Source organism: Marmota marmota, unplaced genomic scaffold (genome assembly GCF_001458135.2).
Source record: "Marmota marmota marmota unplaced genomic scaffold, marMar, whole genome shotgun sequence".
Lineage (NCBI taxonomy): Eukaryota > Metazoa > Chordata > Mammalia > Rodentia > Sciuridae > Marmota > Marmota marmota.
In genome coordinates, this window is record NW_026000000.1 from 1,643,264 (window position 1) to 1,666,298 (window position 23,035).

General features: G+C 31.8%; 1 protein-coding gene across 12 annotated transcripts in view; it reads left to right on the forward strand.

Annotated features, from left to right (window-relative positions):
* Pcdh15 (protocadherin related 15) overlaps positions 1-23,035 on the forward strand; it is a 1,628,869-nt gene that overhangs the window by 1,282,801 nt on the left and 323,033 nt on the right. For all 12 annotated transcript variants that reach the window (XM_048807407.1, XM_048807408.1, XM_048807415.1 and 9 more), the window contains one exon: positions 8,018-8,130. In XM_048807407.1, coding sequence (XP_048663364.1) covers positions 8,018-8,130 — 113 coding nt within the window. The remainder of the gene's footprint in view (positions 1-8,017; positions 8,131-23,035) is intronic.

Genomic DNA, 23,035 nt, shown 5'->3' on the forward strand with positions numbered 1-23,035 from the left:
TGGGAGGGAAAGGGAGAGAGAAGGGAAATTGCATGGAAATGGAAGGAGACCCTCAGGGTTATACAAAAGTACATACAAGAGGAAGTGAGTGGAAAGGGAAAAATAATACAAGGGGGACAAATGAATGACAGTAGAGGGGGCAGAGAGAGAAGAGGGGAGGGGAGGGGGGATAGTAGAGGATAGGAAAGGCAGCAGAACACAACAGACACTAGTATGGCAATATGTAAATCAATGTATGTGTAACTGATGTGATTCTGCAATCTGTACATGGGGTAAAAATGGGAGCTCATAACCCACTTGAATCAAAGTGTGAAATATGATATATCAAGAACTATGTAATGTTTTGAACAGCCAACAATAAAAAATTAAAAAAAAATAAAATAAATAAATGATAATATGGAGATAAGTTACATATTATAATTGCTTTTGTTCCAGCAAAGGAAATAGTGGGTGTATTCATTAGTGACATTTGACTAATTATTATTCCCTACATATGAACATATTTAAAATTTAGAGAATAATCATATATTTCCATATATCTCCATGGCACTGGTAGACGGATTCTTAGATTTATATGTGCATCACATTACTAGTTAAGTACTATATATGAAAATTTATATTCTTGGAGGAGAAAGAAAAACATTTCACACAGTATTGCTTAAGTGCCCCTCTGCAATAGTTTCCTGCACATGTTCCCATACATCAAATATTAAAATCTATGCTCTCTTGGATGTGATTTTGTTAATTAGACGAGTGAACTTGATTTTGTCTTGAAAATAAAGTCAAAAATTTTTAAAAGAGCTTTAGTTTCTGCCAGAATCCAAGGCAATCTTTTAACATATCGCAGAAGGATGAATTTCAACAAGAGGAATTAAAGGACTTTACTACAGGTGTTTGCTATTATAGTGGTTCAGCTGCCATGTCTGTGTTATGATTTTTTTTCTAAGTGAAAATTGTTGAAACAGGAACAAATAATTACTATTTTAGGTTATTAACCTCCACTTTAATCAGTTGTGCCTATAGGATAAGATGTACTATGCCCATAAAGGATGCGTATATAAACATCTTAGAAAATAATAAGATTTGAAAAATAATAAAAGACACAAAAATAATTCAATAGAGGAAAAGTTAATATTTGCAACCAATGATGCTGGAACAATTGAGTAGCCATACATAACCCAATTAACCTTAAACTATACTTCAAACAATGTATAAAAAGTAACTTGAAAGCCTTTCTATTCTTAAATATAAGAGCTAAACTATAAACCTTCTCAGAATTTAAGTGACCTTAGGACCGGCAAAAATTTCTAAAATATTGCAAAATAAACAAATAAAAAAATTTAAAAATTTGAAGTTATCAAAATATAAATTCATTTGTTCTTCAAAAGACATGGATGACTGATTGAAAAGACAAGTGACAGAAAAGAGCTTATATTTACAAACCATGAACCTAATGAAGGACTTCTACTGGGAATATGTAAAAACAATTTAATAAGAATGAGGTAATTTAATTATAAATTGGACAAAAGTTTTAGCAAATGCTTTATCATAGAAAATAGTAAATCACAAATACATATGTGAAAAGTTACTCTACCTCTTTTGCCTTTAAGAAAAGCTAACTAAAGGTAAAGTGAATATCAATATATAACCTGAAATGGCTAACACTTAACAGTCTGAACATTTCAAGTATAGATGGAGGAACTAGAACTCTCTTCCACTGCTGATCCCGGAAAATAAAATATTTGAACACAAAGGAGATCAGAGAAAATTTATGTATTGTAGTTGTGTTGTGTTGTGGATATATATATATGTAAATTTATAGGACTGTAACCCCCAGAAAAGTTAATAAAACGTTTAGACACACACCTATCATATGACTTAGCCATTCCACTCCTAGATATTTATCCTGAGACAAATAAATTTATATACTCAATTTGTATTTAGACACAAAGTTCAAATACACATCAACATATAAATAGATAAATTTTGTATAACAAAATGATAAAATAATACTAAGATAAAAAATAAACTATTGATACACAAAAAAACATGGATCACAAAATCATCAGGGCAAGTAAAGGATGCCAGCCCTTACCTCTCAAAAATATAGTAAATACTTACAAATTATCCAATAGATTTTTAGAAATACAAATTCATCTATACTGGCAGAAAATGATCAGTATTTGCATGAGGGTGGGGCATTTGGATATGGAGATGAGAAAGAACAGAGTCAGCAAAAATCTTGGGCAATGTTAGATAGGTACATTATCTTAATTGTGGTGATGATTCTTGACCAACACAAAATTATACTTTTTATATATGTGAATTTTATTGTTTAACAATTACATCTCAAACCCACAGAAAATATAAAATATCCCAAATCGTAAATTTTTCACTAAGAGCTTTAGATTGCTATTTTTATCCATTTAACTTTGATTGAAAATATAAGATTTTCGTAGAATACATAACAATAAAGGTTTTGAAACCCAGTAATTCTGTTGACTATATGAGTTACAATCCTGAAATTTGCTATACTATGTATAATTTTGAGGGTGGAAGATACAATTCTCAATTTTACACCTAAATTTGTGCTATCAAAGTCAATTCTATGGAACAGCTTGTTTTCATTTTTTAAAGTACGATATTTTGAAGGAATATAGGAAATTAAACTGTATTAGTCCTTAGTCTGTGCCCGAGGAGATGTATGTTTTTTCAATTACTATTTATACTTTTGCTAAGTTAATATTCTATAATGATGTCTTAATATCAACGTTCTACACACACAGGGCCAGTGTCAAATTCATTGGACCTAGACTATATAGCATAATAGCAAACAGTTTGGACTCCAGAATAGATACCTTAAAATTGAATCCCGGCTCAGTCATTTACTAGCTATGACAATTCATAACATTTTGCCTAAATTAAGTGTTAGTTTCTTCATAGATCAAATAATATCTTCCCCATAGGGCTGTTTTGACTTTTATATGAAGTAGGACATTTATAAATAAAGAGATTACAATGTTTTCTCTGCAGTAACTTCGGAGTTACCTGCTAGTAAGTATCACTCCCTTGAAGCTAAACACCTTTTTTCCCAGAACAGCTGCTGTTATTCATTTAGGTGTAGTGTGTTGGTCTCATCTTTTTCTATGTACTGCTACATTCTGCTGTGATAAGAGCTGTGATAAGACACAACCAAAGCCAACTCTAAAATTTATTGCCTTAAAAAAACTTTGATTAGGAATAAGTAAGAAAAAAATAAAAAGAGAGAGAAAGAGTTAGAGAAAATATTAAAATAAAATAACCATTTATACCTCTTAGTTCAAGAAATAGTAAATTTCACCTGGTGAAATTTTTGTTTTTAATCTATATTCTTATTCACCTCTCCCCTCATGTCAGTTTGAAAATCTCAATGTAATATTCCAACCCAAAAATATTTAATATATGTGTCTATAAAATAAAATCACTTAAAACAGTGTTGCAAAATCATATTATATCTAAAATATTGAACAATCTTTTTAAAATATCATATAATATCTTTTGTTTGTTACTGTCCTTTTCTAACAAATGTTATAACTTTAACAGTGCTTTTTTTTTTTCTTTTGGAATGGGGGTTGGCAGGGAATTTGTATAATGTTCACATATAGTGATTGATATTTTTCTTAAGCCACGTTAAAATCTGTGTTGGTTCTCTTTCCATTATTTTTTCCTTATGTTGTATTTATTAGAAAAGTCAAGTTATTTATTTTATGGGATTTTTCAGCAGTTTGCATTGTGCTGTCCTTGGTATAATTTTACATATTGCTCCATCCTTTGTATTTCCTATAGATCATTACTAAAGATTTCTTTTTTGTGTGTTTGTGTGTGTGTCCCTAAAAACTATTCCACATTTGGTGCAAGTATTTTTGGTTGACATTACAAAGCAGCACAGACTACATACCTCAAACAATGCAAACTTTTCTCACAGTTTTGGAGGCTTAGAAGCTCAAGGTCATGGTGTCTCCATGATTGGTTTCTGGTGAGGGTTATTCTCCTGACTTGTAAATGGCCATTTTCTTGCCATGTCCTCAGTTGGCCCGTTTTTCTTTATACTCTTACACACACAGAGACAGAGAGAGAGTGTGTGTGTGTGATCAAGCACCTGTGCACACTCCAATGTGTCTTTGTGTCTTCACCTTCTCATAAGCCAGTTGATTAAGGACTCACTTATATGACCTCATGTCTTCCCCTTCTCATAAGCCAATGGATTTAGGACTAATTCATATGACCTCTTTTAACCTGAATCACCTCAAAGGTTACTTCTTTATATACAGTTAAGTGATTCAGGTTTCACATATAAATTTGGAGGATAAGCAAAATCCAATCCCAAACAAATAATATTGAATTAACTTTCCCATCAGCAGTCAAAAAATATCTGGTTGTCACTGTTTTGTAGCAACAACTAATGTTCAATGATTTAATCCATCTATTTATGAGGGTCTATAAAATCTTTATGCTAATTTTATCATTTCTTTCATTACTAGCTGGAATAATTTCATAAATAACAAGTTCATCAATTATTTGTTTAGAAAGACAGCCAATGATTTGTTGGAAAAGCAGAAAATGAATATTGTTTCTTATTTTGTAGGTTTCAAAATGCTTTCTAAGTGTCATCTATGGATGATCAACAAAATGTTTTTCTTTTCAAAATTATGAACTTACAAGGTTAAATATTTCTTTCAAATCATTGTGGACATTGCCCTTATTGATGCTCTATTTGTCTCATCCTTAGCCAGAGAAAACCCTTACTTATTGACTCTTGAACTCTTCTGAAAACCCAGTTTTCTTTGATATCTTTCTTGCTACCTGGTACAAGAAGGTGCTTCACATTGATCTTGATTTCCTCCCTTGGATATGGAATCAATGATCATTTACAAAAACCTTAATTATTTTTGGTGGTATTTCAAAATGGTATTTCAAAACCATAAAGCACTGGGGAATTCATGGTTTCTAAATTGGCCATTGTTTTTAGTTCTTTGTTTTGGGTTCCACGCTATGGAATATGTGTTATATTCCTTAAGAACTAAAATGTGAGTTTAAACTTACTGTCAATCCAGTATGTAAACTGTAGGCATTTTAAAAAATAATTTAATTGTAGAGGGACAATTTATTTATTTTTTTGTTTTTTATGTTATTTATTTTATTTATTTGTTTTTTATATGGTGCTGAGGATCGAATCTAGTGCCTCACATGTGTGAGACTAGATCTCTGCCACTGAGCTACAACCCCAGCCCCTGGGCATTTTTATTTACTTTCTTTAATTGTATATTTAGATCTCACTGATAACACTAGTTTCAATGCTGAGAATGACAGAATTAAAATTCCACATAATTACTCATTTAATTTATTATAAAATAAGCTCACAATCATCTTAGCATAAGAATATCAACACTACCATCAACAAAATGATTATCGTAGACAGTGTAATTTTTTTTTTGTAATTTCTCATATTCTTAGGCTATTTTACACTGATGATGCCAGTAAGTTAGTATATTTTAAAGTTATTTGGGTAGTTATTTTCTATTTGTACTTATGCCACCAACTGAATATACAGATTGATTTTTTATTTTATATTTAAAGTTTGAGATGTTTTAAAATTTAATTTGTTTCATAATAATATGTAATATTTACATGGATTCAAGTTTTTTAAAAAATGGTTAATATAGTTAATGAAGTCTAATTTCAATATCTATGCCTTATTCTCTCCCTCCCTCTTTCCTATATGTTAACTATTTATAGTGTTATAATTTATCTTTGAATTTTATATATACTATATATATATATTTTTTTTTTAAGTGTGTGTTCTTTCTTTTAAAAAAATCAGGAAAATACAAGTTCTTTTTTTCCCAAATGCCCTTTTCACTTAATATATTGGTAAAAAATTAGTAGGTAAAGATATTCACTGTTTATTTTTACATTTGAATTCTCATCCATTAAAAGATGTATCACCATTTATTCTTTCAGAGCACTACTGATGTAGGTTTAGATGGGTATTTATCTTTTATTATAATCCAAAAATGTAGAGAAGTAGGATGTGTGAGTGAGAAAATAAACATTGAGCTGGGGACTCATGACTCAGTTGTAGAGCCTTTATCAAATGTGAGGTCCTGAGTTCTATCTCCAGCACTGACAAATTAAAAAAATAAAAGAAAGAAAGTAAACAATATGATTTTATACATTATTTCAAGTTCTCCTTCTTAGGTTTGGCAGCACTTTTGTAATAACACCACAGCTCTCTAAAACTACCTATTTTCTTGCAGGCTCACCAGCCGAGTATAATATTCAAGTAGGACTATTGCTAATGTGACAAGTGAGAAATGGAATCTTAGTGTAGTTTTAATTTGTATTTCTCTTTTTAAGTATAGAGAAAAGCATCTTTACATATAACCAAAAATCATTTGTTTTTCTCCTTTGAATTTTTTGTGCATACTTAAATGCCAATTATTTTTAATGCATTGTTAGTTTCTGTTCTTGTCTAAGTGATAAATTGGTATATATCAGGGATGTAAACTTTAGTCTCTGATGTAAACTGGAAACTTTTTCCCAGTTTGTCACATGACTTTATATTGCTTATTTTTCTTGCCATGCAATTTTGTAGTATAATTTAATTTCTCTCTTTTCTCTTATTGCTTCCTGACTTTGAACCATCGTAGCAAAAATTTGCCTACTCTTAAATTAGAGTAAAATGTATCCATACTTTTTACCTATTATTAGTGCTTATATTATATGTTATTTTATTATTGATTATACATAAATATTTTCTCCATTTTGGATTTAGTCTAATAAATTCTATGAAGAATTGAGTACATCCTATCATTTTTTGTATGACTCTCCTACTAGGAGAAGTAATCCTTTATCATACAGTAAATTTCATCTATAGTTTTCCTATTTCTGGACTTTCAAGTCAGTTTTAGTGATTTTTTTTCTATATTCTCATATAATGTCCAGGAAATTTCTCTTCTTTTCTTTTCTTTTCTTTTCTTTCTTTCTTTCTTTCTTTCTTTCTTTCTTTCTTTCTTTCTTTCTTTCTTTCTTTCTTTCTGTCTAAACAGAGGAGTAGTTTAATAATCACACATTTGGATATGAATACAGAGATATAAGTGTAACTCTTTAGTGTGGACAATTTATTATACTCTCAATTTCTCTATATCCTTGTCTATAAAATAGAAATTACTTACAGAGTTATTGATGATTACTTACATAAATTCTTATCAGTAAAATGGAAATGATTTATGGGGTGATTATGATTGGCTGTTTAAGTAATCATCAGTATAATTTGATTTGACTTCTACATTTGACATCCAAGATTTGACTTAAACATTTTCTTTACTTTAGAACAAAAACTGTTGTATTTACACAGTTTAAGATATACAATTGAAGGGGATTTCTGCAAGAAGGGTATCTAAACTCTAAAATGTCAGTGTTTAAGAAATATTCACCCTAATCATTAAAAGTATCATCAAAGCCTACATTCTAAATTATATGGTTCACATAATAAACTAAATAGTTATTTGTAAAAAAAATTACTGAGATGAAACAGAGCATGTTCATATAAGTTTCCAGGCATCCTGATATTTGGTTTAAATTACTAGTCATTATTTATTACCAGATATGTAGAGAGACCAGGCAGACTATAATTAAGATTTATGCACCATTAACATGTAATCTTATAATCCAAAATTTGCTTTTCTTCTACTTAATATCTCTTTTCATGTGATGAGGTTCCAAATTAATTAAAGAGCTCTCTTAATAAAAAAAATTTGGAAAATCATCCAAACAAATATTTTCCATTCTCTTACTCATAAACTAATTAATTATATACCACATTTGTGTCTGCTTTCCCTAGACTGCATAATTTTGAAACTTAATTTACTAATAAAATTGTAATTCTGTTGCTCAGTTAATGAAGGAAAATGCACAAAGCAGATACACATATTACTTTTTGTTCTCAGTTATGTGCTGAAATGTCAATGTTTTTCAGGGACTCCTGAGGATTACCCACGGTTTTTCCATATGCATCCTAGGACTGCAGAACTTAGTCTGCTGGAGCCTGTAAACAGAGACTTTCATCAGAAATTTGATTTGGTTATTAAGGTAAATTAAACTAATGTCTAATTTCCTTGTATTTATGAAATGCTAATCAAAGAAAAGCAGAGGCTAATGTAGGCACTTTTATGTTTTAAATATTAAAATGAATGTGAATAGCAATTAACCAAATTTTTGATTAAAAAAGAATGTTAGGTACATTTTTAGTATACTATACTGCTTTTCTCTAAAGCAAATTTATAATTCTATATAATAAAATACTTAATATTTTAATATATAATAAAAGTTTTAGTTAAATATATATATATGTATATATATATATATATATATATATATATTTCTACATAATATAATTTATTATGTCTTGCAACATATTTTTTACTAAAAGGTATTAACTTTGGACTACAAAAGAATAATCAATGAGTATATCTAAAATGTACTTGATTTATATTTTTATTTTAATAATATTTTAATCCTTATATAAGAATGAAATGTCTTGCTCAACAACAGATTCATTCAATAGGTGCTCCATTATACCCTTTATGTTGAAAGCTCATTCTAGATCTGAAATATGTTTGAAAGCTAGGGTAATTTGCGCTGCAATTTTGATTTAATAATATGTAACATGAAATCAGAAAAGAGATACTGTAGAAACCTGGATGATTTTCCAATTGATTTCCATGGACTTCATTGAGAAGGTGAGATTTAAATTGGGCATTGAAGGAAGAGTAGGAATTTGCCAAACATAGATGGGGATTGAGAGAAGGGAACTGTAGTGAATGAATGGCTAGCAGCAAAGACATAGAGTAAGTCTAGTTTATATTGTGTGAATTTGTATATCTATGCATACAAAATAATTAGCTATCAAAAGGCTCCCCTTTACTATTTGCTCCTAAAAAAGTAAATATTTTCCTTCTTTATTTAAATTTAAAATAATTTTTAAAAAATGAAGTAAAATATAGAAATTTATGGAGCATACATGTTATATATACATACTTATCTCTGTACACTTTTCATTGGATTGTTGCCATAGTTTTAATTGTATGTTCATTTATACAAACTGTGAAAACTGAAGCTCAGGTAGGGTAAATAATTGGCTCAGGATTACATGACTGATCAGGTATAAAAATGAGATTCAAATTTAGTTTTACCTAAGTTACAAGCATTTTCTTTTCATAGTACAGAATTATTGTTTCTTAGAAAAGGTTATATGATTTAACTATCCGTACATCCAACTGCAAAATATTTTGTATACAGATATTTAATTTTAATTCAAATTAGGTGATATATCCTTTGCACCCATTTTAGTATACATGCTGGAAACTGTTTATTAAGTAGTTCCTTGTCCTGGAAGAACTTACATTCCAGAAACAGGTAAATCAAAAATAAAATGTCAAGGGCTAATAAGAAGTCACATAAATAGAAATAACAGAGCACAGAAAAAAAGACATTTAAGTTAATCTGTGGACCCAGAAAAAATTTTATGAATATTACCCCATGCTAAATATTGCTAGATTGAAAAAATTTGGCCAATGAGTGAAAGTGGGAAATGTGTCTGAACATAAGGAAAACAGAAGTAAAAGCTTGGAGGCAAACATAGCAGGCTATGAGCAGTTAACATAGAAATGAGCTGTAGTTTCAGACCATGGAGAGAATCTGATGGATGGATACAATTTCCTTGGATTTCATTCAGTAAGGCAGTAGGAGTCATTCAACCAAGAAACACTACTTTTACCATTTGTATAAATTGGCTACACATGTGATTAATCTTTCATTGATGATTTTAATTATCATGGAACTATATAAAACTAAGAAACATGTACCCATGATCTACTGTCATCTACCTGAAGTATTGTGGTGCTGCTCTCTGTGGAAGTTAAGAAACTTGACAAAACAAACTGGTGCATTTGAAACCAGAAATCAATTTTTTCCCTTTTATTATCAAAGTCAGCTGTCCTGAGTACTGTATAACTTAGCCCATCAATTATAGGAAAAAAATCAATTAGAACTGGTCATAGATAATTCCCTTATGTTTTAATAACATTTTATATTTTAATAGAAGTTTTTACAGATGTTATTAGACTCAAATTGCTGTGTTTTGTGTGCAATCAAGGGGATAATAAGCAAAGGTATCAATCTGTAAGAATAATAATGTGCCTCTTGCTTGAATAATAGCTGAGTTTTGTGGCATTGTTCAGGGATCCATTGAAACTCTACAGTCTGGCACTTCCCTGTAGTATGCCTTTGAACATTTCCCCTTTTTTATTTTAATAATGCCTCATTTTTCTTGGCTATGAAAGATTTTGTTGGACTAGATCCCAATTTCTGTTTTGGAAGCTAAGAAAAATAAAAGAAAATGAAGTATCTTCTCCTAGACTTTGAAGAATTGTGCTTTAAAAAACCATGTGAGCATTTAACAGCTGGTGAGGGACACAAATTAGAGATTTATCATCTTCATTTTTTTTTTCTATTTCTGCCACTGATTTAATCAGTATACTGACAAGTAAAAATGTAAAGGTGAAGCTGGGAAGAGAAAATGGAGTAGTTCACAAACTTGAGCACATTTAAGGATTGAAACATGTCCAACTGAAAGAGTGAAGAATATTCTATTTTAAAATTCTATCTTAAACTTCAAATAATTACCTTTGTTTAAGGATATTTTGAAAAGTGATACATTCTGTGAAACATGTATTGGGTTCCCCAGAACAGTTCACGTTTGTGCCTGTTGTCCTTGAATTAATGTCTGTAGCACGTGTTTCATTCAAAGAGTTGTTCCAATTTGGATGATAAGATATATGTTCACTATATTCACAGAGTTTTAAAAATCCTATAAAGTAGAATATTAAAGCATATTTGATATGCTAGGTGAATTTAGTTCATGTGTGGAGCTAAAACAAATCACAAAAATTCACTTTCATTTTTAAAAGTGCAGTATCTTAAAGGCATTATTGTCAATATATTCGTACTCCAGACATCTCTTCACTGTAATATACTGATTTTAAGTCCTTTGGGTATAAACCAAGGAGTGGGATAGCTGGTTCAATTGGTGGTTCTATTCCAAATTTTATGAGGAATCTCCATAATGTTTTCCATAATGGTTGCACCAATTTGCAGTCCCACCAGCAATGTATGAGTGTGCCTTTTCCTTTACATCCTTGTCAACACTTATTGTTGTTTGTATGCATAATAGCTGCCATTATGACTGGTGTGAGATAAAATCTTAGGGTAATTTTGATTTGCATTTCTCTAATTACTAGACATTTTGAATATTTTTTTCATATTTCATTTGTTGATCGATGGTATATCTTCTTCTGAGAAGTATCTGTTCAGCTCCTTAGCCTATTTATTAATTAGGTTGTTTGTTTCTTTGGTGTTTTTTGAGTTCTTTATATATCCTGGGGGTTAGTGCACTATCTGATGTGCTTTTGGCAAAAATTTGCTCCCCAAATGTAGGTAGGCTCTCTGTTCACTTCATTGATTGCTTATTTTGCTGAGAAGAAGCTTTTTAGTTTGAATCTATCCCGTTTATTAATTCTTGATTTTATTTCTTGCACTTTAAGAATCCTGTTAAGGAAATTGGGGCCTAATCCAATATGATGAAGATTTGGGCCTACTTTTCCCCTTATTAGATGTATGGTCTCTGTTTTCATGGTCTTTAGTTTTTCTCCCACACAAATCATCTCTCAAACCTTAGCTTCTTTTCCTTGTATCTCAACCATGTTCCCACATCACCAAGAGAGTATCAATGAACCAATAATAATGAAAATACATCAGGCTGCTGCATATTGCCTTCATGTCACTTTACAATTTGCCACCTGCATGAATCTCCACCAGAGATTTTTGTCATGTTAAAAGATCAGAGGTGTCAGATTCAGACAGAATGTGGAGTCAGATTATCAGGCATTACTTCTTCAAATAAAAATGATGAAATCTCCTTTGGAAATGAAAGAACTACCAAAACTCATTGCATGTGAAATACAAGTTACTGGGTTTTTTTTCCTCCATGGTGTGTGCATTATAAGTTTATTTACAAAAAGATAAACAAAGAGGAGAACAGAACACCACAAATTCTCCCTTTGGGAGAGATAGAACAGAAGCCATCAGTGACCTAGGGTTTAGACCCCCTCACCCCCAACACACACACAATCAGGGCTGCTTTTGACCAGCCACAGGAAGCAAGGCAAATGCTATGAATGACACACCTTCAGACCTCTGGATATATTCTGGCCATGTACTCTTAGTCTTATAAATTCTTGAAAGAATGAAATACACATACAACATGTTCTCATCTGTCAGTGTGAACAACTATAACAAATTGGTATACACTGATTTATACTCAGCAGAAACTTGTTTCACACTGTTCTGGTGGTGGGAAAACTGAGATCAGGTGATTTGTGATCAGCAAGATTGGGTTGTGGTGAGGTGCCTCTTCTGGGTTGCAGATTGCCAAACTCTTGTATCCTTATATAGAAGAAAGCGTGGAAGGGAGCCATCTAAAGAGGCTTTTATAAGGGCATTAATCCCATTCATAAATCTTTGACCCTCAACCTAATCAACCTCACAGAGCCACCATCTCTTAATAACATTATATCAGGGATGAGGTTTAAAACATGAATTCTGGGGACACATTTATTCCATTGCATATCTAATCTTAGTTAAACAGGTTAGTAAAGAATAATTTCATATCCTTTTTGCAATAGCAAGGTCCCCAAGGTAAGCAAAAGTGAAGATCCTTTTTACATTTTAGATAAAATCATCCCATAAAAATTTCAGGCAATATTGCTATTAGTAATAAAATAGCACTCTTTTCATGGATATTCTAAAACTTCTTGACCAATTTCATACAGTGGTAAATATTCAAATTTTAAAATTTTTGTTTTACTTTTTTGATTGTAGTAGATTACCACATAAAACCTTATTTTTGTTTCTTCAGCAATAGTACTGAGTCATTTTATTTCCTCCTGAAAAATTATAAATATTAAGGCAAAGTTAATTATTGTTATGCCAATTATGGGAATTAATAACAAGAAAAAACTGTATGGAGACCTCATGTCTCATACCATTATCTATTCTGCAGGGTTAGTTAGAACAGAAGTCATATATAGTAGATGAATATACTGGCTTTCCAAGTGTGCAAGCTGACAAGACACAGAGGTGCTATTTTACTTGGCTTCTTTGCAGGTAAACTCCAACTGCTTGGAAGAAAAAGAGGCAATTTTTCCAGTTGCAGTACCTTGATTTTGGCAAGGTCCTCTTGTTTGCAAAGGTCATTACAGGAGTACCACAGCAAGATCACATATTGTAAAATGTTCGAATAAAGCTGCTTTCTGAGCAATCCTTGCTGTATCTCAACACTCCGCACCTGCTCCACATATAAATTCCCTCAGCCCTCCTACACAATTGTTCCCAAGAAATCTTTTTTTCATGAACTTCTTGGTTATTGCATAGAAATATAAAAATAATATTGGGAAATCTGTGGACTAAAAAGGACTGTTGGTTATTTTATTTCTCAAGAACAGTCTGGTACTTATAGGAAAAATATTAACCTTCTCCTCAATACCTTATGGGCTCTGAAAAACAATCCATTTGGAGATCTTAAATTTTTTACGTTGATGACTATTTTTTAAATTCAGATAACATAGAATGGGTAATTTCACTTGCTCAATTCACAGAAAGTATTTTGGTGAGATTTTTTTTTGGTTGAGAGAAAACTGTGGAAATAGTATCAAAATGCAAAATGGTACCGGGCTGCTTTGCTGGATGGGGAGGAAAAGGGCAGAGAGAAATAAAGGGAACATAGCTTAGTTAGAAGAAAATAGCATTATATCATTATTATCATAATTTTGTCTCTGGTTGGGACGACTAGCTATAATTAAGATAATTCTCATTTTTAAAACACCAGCCAAATAAGATGATATACATACCTGTGATTAGTGGAAGTTTTCTGAAGCTGTGGTCTTCCCCAGAGAGACAGTTTTTCTTCTGTGAATCACTGGACATGGCTATACTCATTCTAGTTTCAGTTTATATCCCCATCTTTAAACAAAGAGAGATTTTTATTATTCAAAGGTATACAATACCTTTGAAGATTTCTGTTTTCATTATATAAAATTATAAACAGAATGGGCATATTCTAATTTAAGTGAAGACAAAATATATTTCATTTTATTAAAAATATTCCCTAAGTGAAAAATATTTCAGTTTTATTTTGTTGTCATTTAATTAGGCCTCCCCTAATCTGTCTAGTATGCATATCTTTTCCTTTTGATCAAACAGAAAATGTACTATTTTCTATTAGGAAAGTGGACTTCTACTGCATTTATGACCTTGCAAACAAACAAATTGTATTACATACAGAATAATTCTTTGTATTTTATTTGACAAATTATCATATGGCTTTGTAAGTTTTAAAATATTTTTCATAAGATACTGTCAAACTCTTTATGTAACCTTCAATTTTTAGAGTATTAAAGTTTAAATAGAAGATTATATAGAGCTTTTAAGTCAGTATAATTTATAAGGAGGCAAGAAACAATGGAATATATTTAAAATTATCCATTAGTCACGCATATAATGTGAACTTTGATCAAGGAAGTACAAGCCATCTCTCCCTAAGCATGAATTTAGAAAAAAGAAAGTGTAACCTTTGGCCAGTAGAGCTTTGGCTCCAAAGCCACTGTTGAACTTTAGGGAGAAAGATAGAACTCTTTAGATAATTTCATTACATAAATGGAGGTCTTCCACTCTACTTCCAACCTTCAAGTCCAAATTGAAATTTAAGACTTAGAGTAAAAAGTGATAACCACTTGCATAAGAAATGCAAGAATAATTAGCTCACTCTGGGGAGCTTTTTAGTGTAGCAGCAACCTACATTCCAGGTAAGATAAGCTAAATTGCTAGATCCAACTGAAACATCCAAGACTGTTGAGTGGATGATGTGATGTGCTTGTTTTTGAAAGGAAGATTTAAGGGTTCCATGCACTACATCAATCCTCATCATTATACAAAATACATGTATGATGATGTGAGGAAAAAAAAAAAGAAATATGTCACATTAGATTGGGTAGAGAGAGGTGATGGTACGGGAAGAGAGAGGAAGGGGGGATAGGAAGGGCAGCAAAATAAAATAGACACTAGTATTGCTGTATGCATATACATGGCTGTATAACCAATATGATTCTGCAACCTGTACACTTGGAAAAATGAGAAATATACCCCATATGATTCAAATGTATGATATGTCAAGATCATTGTATGGTGATGAGCAACTAATAAAAAAAAAAGATTTCCATGTGTTTTCAGGATATAATATATAGTTTGAGAGTAAACTACATATTGAATTTGGGGACCTGGGAAGACAAAATATAATTAAGATAATAATTAAACAAACAAGTAAGCAACATGACATATCAGGTATCTGGATTGAGTTTACAAGAATATTCCTTAATAATTACTGCAAATGATTTTAAAGCTGGATTTTGGACATGATAGTGTTTGAAAAAAAAGAGGAAAAATGCAAAAAAAAAAACAAACCTGAGTTATTTAGGGAATCTGATTATAATCAATACACATGTAAAAGATAAGCCTCTCTAATGCTAAGAATTTTGTTGTTGTTGTCATTGTATTTGTGGTACTGCAGATTGCACCTTGGAGCACTCTACCACTTACCTACATCTAGAGGCAGCCCTTTTTATTTTATTTTTTTAAATTTTGAGCAGGATCTCACTAAATTGCTGAGACTCTTCTGAACTTATGATCCTCCTACCTTAGCCTCCTAAGTCACTTGGGATTACAAATGTGCACCACTGAGCCTAGCAATGCTAAATTTTAATAATATTTTTCAAGTCATACCATATAGCAGATTTTATTTAACTACACCATACCATTCAGACTTGTATTACCATAGACTAATCTACTATGGTGAAAGAGGGATGGATAGACTATATGCCCTTTTTGTGAAAGGAATTTTATTGTAATATTTTTAATTTAAATCCTACTGAACATAGAAAAAATGTACATGTTGATGAGTTTTCACAAAGTAAAATTATCATGTAACCAGGATCCAGATTTTAAAAAATGAAAACATCCTACAAACATCCCATATGCTTGCTCTACCCACTCCTGTTCACCTAACAAATCAAGAACTCCTACTACAGGATTCTAACAGCAGAGATTTGTCCTTTCCTTTGAAGGGGACATTTTATAATTGGATTAAAGTTTCATGTTTTTAATCTTAAATTTTAAGTCCTCTACATATCCTCTTTTTTATTACTATGGTCAACATAGGAGTTATCAAACACTTTCTACTTGTGTAACAACTCAACAAAAATGTATTATATTTGTACAAGGAAATTTGGGAGGATGATTATAAACATTTTATTTCAAAGTAAAACTAGCAGTAATCCATATTTGAACCTCGAGGCAAACTTTTCTAAATGTCTGCCTATTTTAAAATTATTCAGTTAATAAATAAGTTGGTTATACAGTTAATAAATAAGTTGGTTGAAAATTTAAGTATATTTTAACAATCTACTCTGATAAATTAAAATGTTCAACAAATGTAATTTACTTCTAATAAGAAAGAAAGAGTTAAAGTATAATTGAACAATCCAGTTAAATTCATGAAAGCAAACACTCTGTTGTTTGAGAGTTGAATTTTAAGTTGGAAATAAAAAGATGAAGAGATATGCATAAACCATTGATAGCTTGATGAACTTGCCAGTTTTTTAGTCAGCCTTCTGTGATTGGAAACACGCAGCCTATACTGTGTTAGGAGAAGAAGTTTTGAAACATTGCATTCTTTGTAAATTGAAAGCTTTACCGCATGAGATTTAAGCAAGGGGTGTGGTGTCCAGGAAGGGAACACAGGAGAAAAGAAGAATTTCAATCACACAGTCGCTTTATATCTTATGTTGAAGGACAGCAGCAATACCAATGTACGATGACTCAGAACTCTTTTAACATCTACTTTTAGTGGACATTCTATAAATAACTTTTTTTTCTCCCAGTATGTAATAGTATTCTTGTGAAGATTAAATAATTATTTCTGTATCTCTCTCAACCTGCTGTTTTATTAATATAATACTTATTTTCATTTTAAATTCAATGCCATGAAGTATTTCTTAGCATGTCAAATCCATCAATTATGTGTAATTAAAGATAATGTAGATACAGGTGTGTGGCACATGCCTTGGGAGGCTGAAGCAGGAGGATCTGGAGTTCAAAGGTAGCCTCAGCAATAGTGAGGTGCTAAGCAACTCAGTGAGACACTGTCTCTTAATAAAAATAATACCATATAGGATGGGAATGTAGCTCAGTGGTTGAGTGCCCCTGAGTTCAATCCCTGGTATACCCCTCCCACCCAAAAAAGGTGGAAACTAAAATTGTTAACTTAAAAATTGGTGTTCAGTTTTTTCATATGTATCAACTGAAGTAAGAATTTTTTTTCTAAACTATATTTAAATAGCAGTAATAATACTAATAGTATTTAAGTAGGAGATTTTCTTGCAAGATGTGTTTATAAATATCTTGAATACATTATGCTATATAGTAGTCACATGTTTAACAATATGTCTTATAAGTTGTTGCTTATTGTGACTTAATGTGTGGCTCAAGAATATTAGAGATCTAACTGAAGTCATGAAATTCATTGGATATAGCCTGAAGGACAAACACCACTCTGTGTAATCCACTTTACCATTACATCATTGTTTTTTACTGAAGTAATGTTATTTCCGTATGCAAAGTGAATTTCTTCACTCAGTATTCTATACTCGGGTCTACTCTATATAGGTACTGTTATAAGCTCAGCAAACTAACATTAGCAAATAGTAGTACATTTCTTATTTCTTGAAGGTTTTATTCTAGTGTAAGGACTAGCAATAAGTGACAAATATAATAAAAATATTTGTGATGTTTTAGAAGTTCCTAAGTGATATAAAATACCAAAGTGCATTAGGAATTCCAGTTGGAAGATGTGTTAAAAATAAGGTAATCAGAGATTCAAGAGGGCAGATTATAGAAAGTCTACATTTCTAGTTGCTTTGTGGATTCAAGTCTCTTACAGACTCAGAAATCTGGTGCACCAAACAAAGGACAGGAAACTACAGTGGAGCCAAGGCTCTATGGTAGTGTCAGTAGTAGTGGCAACAGCACTGGTTCAATGCAGCTGTGAGGGATAACATAAACAGAGAAACACCAGAATATGTGTCATGTAAAAAACCATAGATCAGAAAAACATCCTAAACTTAAATCGATCAAGAGGTTGCACAGCAAGCTGGTGTTTGAAAAGTGCCCTGAATTTTCCAATTGGTAAGCAGAGAATTGAGGCAGGGAGCCTTTTTGAGGAGGCTGCAATTCAGCTTGCTGCTATGGGAACCCAGGGGATCATAACAAACATTGCCATAAGGTCCTGGCAAGTGCCTACTATGTGGCTTAGGGTCAACCTAGTTTTAGAAAATGAGTAAAACAGGAACAGAGAAGATCATATCCAGTCGGGTTCAAGTCAGGAAAATGGAGGGGAATGCAACTCAGTTTCCTTTGAGTCTAGTGGCTTACTTGACCAGCTGAAGAAAGTTGGGAAAGTGAAAAGGCAGATGTGAATACACTCAGGAACTAAGCCTGGGATGGCCACATTCACAGGCAACAGAGCGTGCGAGACCCTTGGAGGGTTGACTGTTCTGCTTATAAGTAGAATTCTTGAGGGGCTTCTGAGATCCAAGCTCCCAGCAGAGATTGACAGCTGCCTGGCCCTAAAGGTATTTTGATTGTGTTAATCTAAACTTTCCAGGGCTCCTATCACCCCCCAAATTTCCAAGGCCTAATTAGACCTAAGCCTCAGTTTCTGAAGCTTCCTTCTTAGAACTCTGTTGTAGCCCCACTATGGGACTTTATCATTTTAGTCTGTCTCAACAAAATTTCAATGGACAACATTTCCCATTCCATTCCACCATGTACTGATGAGAAGGGAAGATGAGAGCTATTTCATCCACCTTCAGTTTTAGGCCACTCTAGTTAGCAATTAGGCAGGCAACAGAAAAAGAGGAAGGGGATAACAAACCCCACTCCTTGTGTGACCCTCTTCCTGCATCTGTAGCCCAAGAAGAAATGGAAAGAAGGACAGTCGGGAATAGGCAGTTCCCACCCATCCTTGTCCACAGTTTTGACCACTTCATTGGAGACAATTCTTTCATTTTTCATTAAAGATCCAAACCTCATTTTTGGTGTTCTTGCTGTGCTGACTGGTTCATATATATTTCTGTTTTTCTCATTTTTAGCACTTTTTATAATTATTTTTCCTTATCTTTTAAGGGTTAGAGCTGTTTGTTTTTGTTTTCCTTTTATCTATTTGTTTCATTTTTTTCTCCCTTCTTCTCCTATGAGCATCCAAATTCTCTTCTTTTTATCTTCCTTTACTTTGTTTTCTTCAATTTTTTTCTTCCCTTTCTTCATGACCATCATGTCACACCTCTTCTGCTTTTTTTTTCTTTTCACATTTTTAACATTCTAAACTTTAATTTACTCTTCTATCTCATTTTATTTTATTTTAATGAACTACATTTTTGTTATCTTTTACAACTATCTGGTTTATATAACTCCTGCCCCCACTTTTCCTGTTGTTGCAGTTAGTAGTGTAGATGCCATATTTGACATCTGCTCTTTCTTTTAATGCTAAATCTAGTTCACAGCTATTTATTGTTTTTCCTGTTAGTAGTTGTTGAATTCAAAATTCCTGGGTTTTTTTGGTAAATAGTGTTATATATATTATAGTAAGCACTAGGTATTTATTTTAATGCTGTACATAGTTTGCTTCAGCTATCATTATTGTTTCTTTCCAACTTTTTTTGTAAGGTGCTGGGAAGCTACAAGAACACTACAAATTTACAGTGCAGAGACTCTTCTGCCGAAATAAACTCAACCAAAAGACACTGTCCCTTGCTTCACAGAAACAACAACATTAACATTCAGCTATACATTATTGGACAATAGAAGAGACATAATCCCGAACCAATAACCAGGACCCAAGTAGAAATGATTAGGAGCCTTCAGGTTTCACTCATAGACATTCAGTGTTACAGCAAAAACAGAATTAGCACAAAGGCTTTCAATGCCCTACACCTATGGGGGAGGATGAGTCTCAATCCAGATCACTCAGGGACACCTCAGCAAGTGAAGGCTGTACCCTAGAGATTCACACCTAAAATGGAAGAGAAATCTATTTCAAAAGATGCATAAATCCCACCACAGGAATACAAAAATAGGAGGGGGAAGGTAACACAACACTTTCTAAAGTTCATAATTCACTAGCAATTGACCCCCCAAAATATTACAGTAGATGAAATATCAGATAAAGAATTCAAAAGAATTATTATAAAAATAATCAATGAATTACAAGAGAACACAGAAAAACAACTGAATACATTAAGGAAGTCAGTAGATGATATGAACAAGAAATTCAACAAAAAGATATATAGAAAAAACAAAACAAATCAATACAAAAAAACTACAAATACTATATAAACACATGAAGATTGAATAATATACTTTTGGATAGTGTATGTGTGATACAAGAAATCAGAGGACAAATTTTAAAATTCTTATAATCATACAAGAAGTGTTGTAAAACATCAGTACCGCTGGGACACTATGAAGGTGATTCTAAGAGGAAAGTTTGTAGTTATAAGTGCCTACATAATAAATTCAGAAAAATTCCAAATAAAAAACTAGATGATTCATCTCAATTCCCTTGAAAAATAAGAACAAATCAATTCCAAAACAAGTAGAAAAAGAAAATTTTAAAATATTAGAGTTGAAATTAATAAATTTGAGAATAAAAAATATATAATCAATGAAATGAAAATTTGGTACTTTGTAATGATAAGCAAGATTGATAAGTCCTTAACAAAAATAACCAAAATGAAAAGAGAGAAAACATTAATTAAAATTATAGATGAAAAATGAGAATTCACCATAAATATCAGAGAAATCCAGAGGATCATTAGGGACTATTTTGAAAACTTTTACTTCAATAAATTGGAAAACCTAGAAGCAGATAAGTTTTTGGCACATATGACCGGCAAAAATAGAATCAAGAGAAGTCTGAAAGCCTAAGTAGACCAATAACTAGTAATGAGATAAAAGTAATAATAAAAAGCCTTCCAACAGAAAAAAGGCAAAGACCTGATGGATTTTCAACTGAATTCTACTAGACCTTTAAAGAAAAAAACTGCTAGTGCTTCCCAAATTATTCCATGAAATAGAAAAGGATGGAACACTCAAATTCATTCTAAAAAGTCAGTATCATCCTTATAACAAAACCAGATAAGGATACTATATATATAAAATTTACCACAAAACAGAACTGAGAACAAATATCACAGTCATATCAAGAGAAAGCCTTAGACCGAACAGTACCCATTCATGATACAAACACTGAAGGAACTCAGGATAGAATGCACCTCAACATTATAAAGGGTATATATGACAAACCAAAATTCAACATTACAGTTAATAGGGGAAACTGAAAGCATTTCCTTTAAAATCTAGAGCAAGACAATGATGTCCACTTTTACCATTCCTACTCAATATAGTACTAAAAATTATAGCAAGAGCAATTAAGCAAAAGAAGGAAGTAAAAGGGATGATAATAGGAAAGGAACGAGTTAAATTATCACTATTTGCAAATGAAGATCTTCTATACAGAGAATATCCAAAAATCTCCACCAGGAGACTGTTAGAGTTAATAAACAAATTCAGCAAATATTGGGTTATAAAATCAACATCCAAAAATCAACAGCCCTTTTATACACCAATACTAAATCTGCTGAGAAGGAAATCAAGATAACAACCCCTTTTACCATCGCCTCAAAACAAAACACTAGGAAAAAAATCTAAGCATGGAAATTAAAGGCCTATACAATGAAAACTATAGAATATTGAAGAATACAAAAGAAGATGAAAAGACGTTCCATATTCATGAAGAAGCTGAATTAATATTTATTATAGCCAGACTACCAAATGCAATATACAGATTCAATGTACTCTCCATCAAAATACCAATGCCATTTTTCACATAACTAGAAAAGTTGTCTTAAAACTCAATTGGAAGAATAAAAGACTAAGAAGAGTGATAATAATTTTAAGCCCCAAAAGCAATGCTGGAGGCATAACAACACCAGACTTCAAAATATATTTCAGAGTAACCAAAAATTCATGGCAATGGCATAAAAACAGACATAGAGACTAATGGTACAGAATAGAAATCACAAACACAAACTGACCCAGACAGTCATCTGATCCTTGAAGAAGGATCTTTTTGAGAAAAGACAACCTTTTTAACACATGGTTCTGGACAAACTGCTTATCCATATGTAAAAGAATGAGACTAGATCTTTACCTCTTATCTTTTGCAAAGGTCAACTGAAAACAGATCAAAGACTTGGGAATTAGATCAGAAACTATGCTACTCCCAGAAGAAAACATTGGCTCAACACTCCAACACATAGGCACAGGCAATGACATTCTCAATTGTACTCCTAAAGTTCAGGATATAATGACAAGAGTCAATCAATGTGATGTAATCAAATTAAAAAGCTTCTGAATAGCAAAGAAATAGTTAAGAATGTGAAGAAACAACCAATAGAGTAGGAGAAAGTCTTTGTTAACTACTCTTCTGAAGAAAATTAATCATTCAGAATATTTAAAGAACTCAAAAATCTTAACTCCAAAAATAAACAAATGATTCAATTAATAAAAGTTCAAATGAACTAAACAGACACTTTTAAGGTAATTTTTTATAGAATAGATGCCTGAGAACATTATTAGTAGAGGAATTACTATTTGTTGAAATTTGAGCATGTATCAGGGACCATAGGACAGTATCTTGCAATCCTTAATCTTACAAGGGAAGCAATACTGAACAGACACTTTTCAAAAAAAAAAAAAAAAAAAAAAT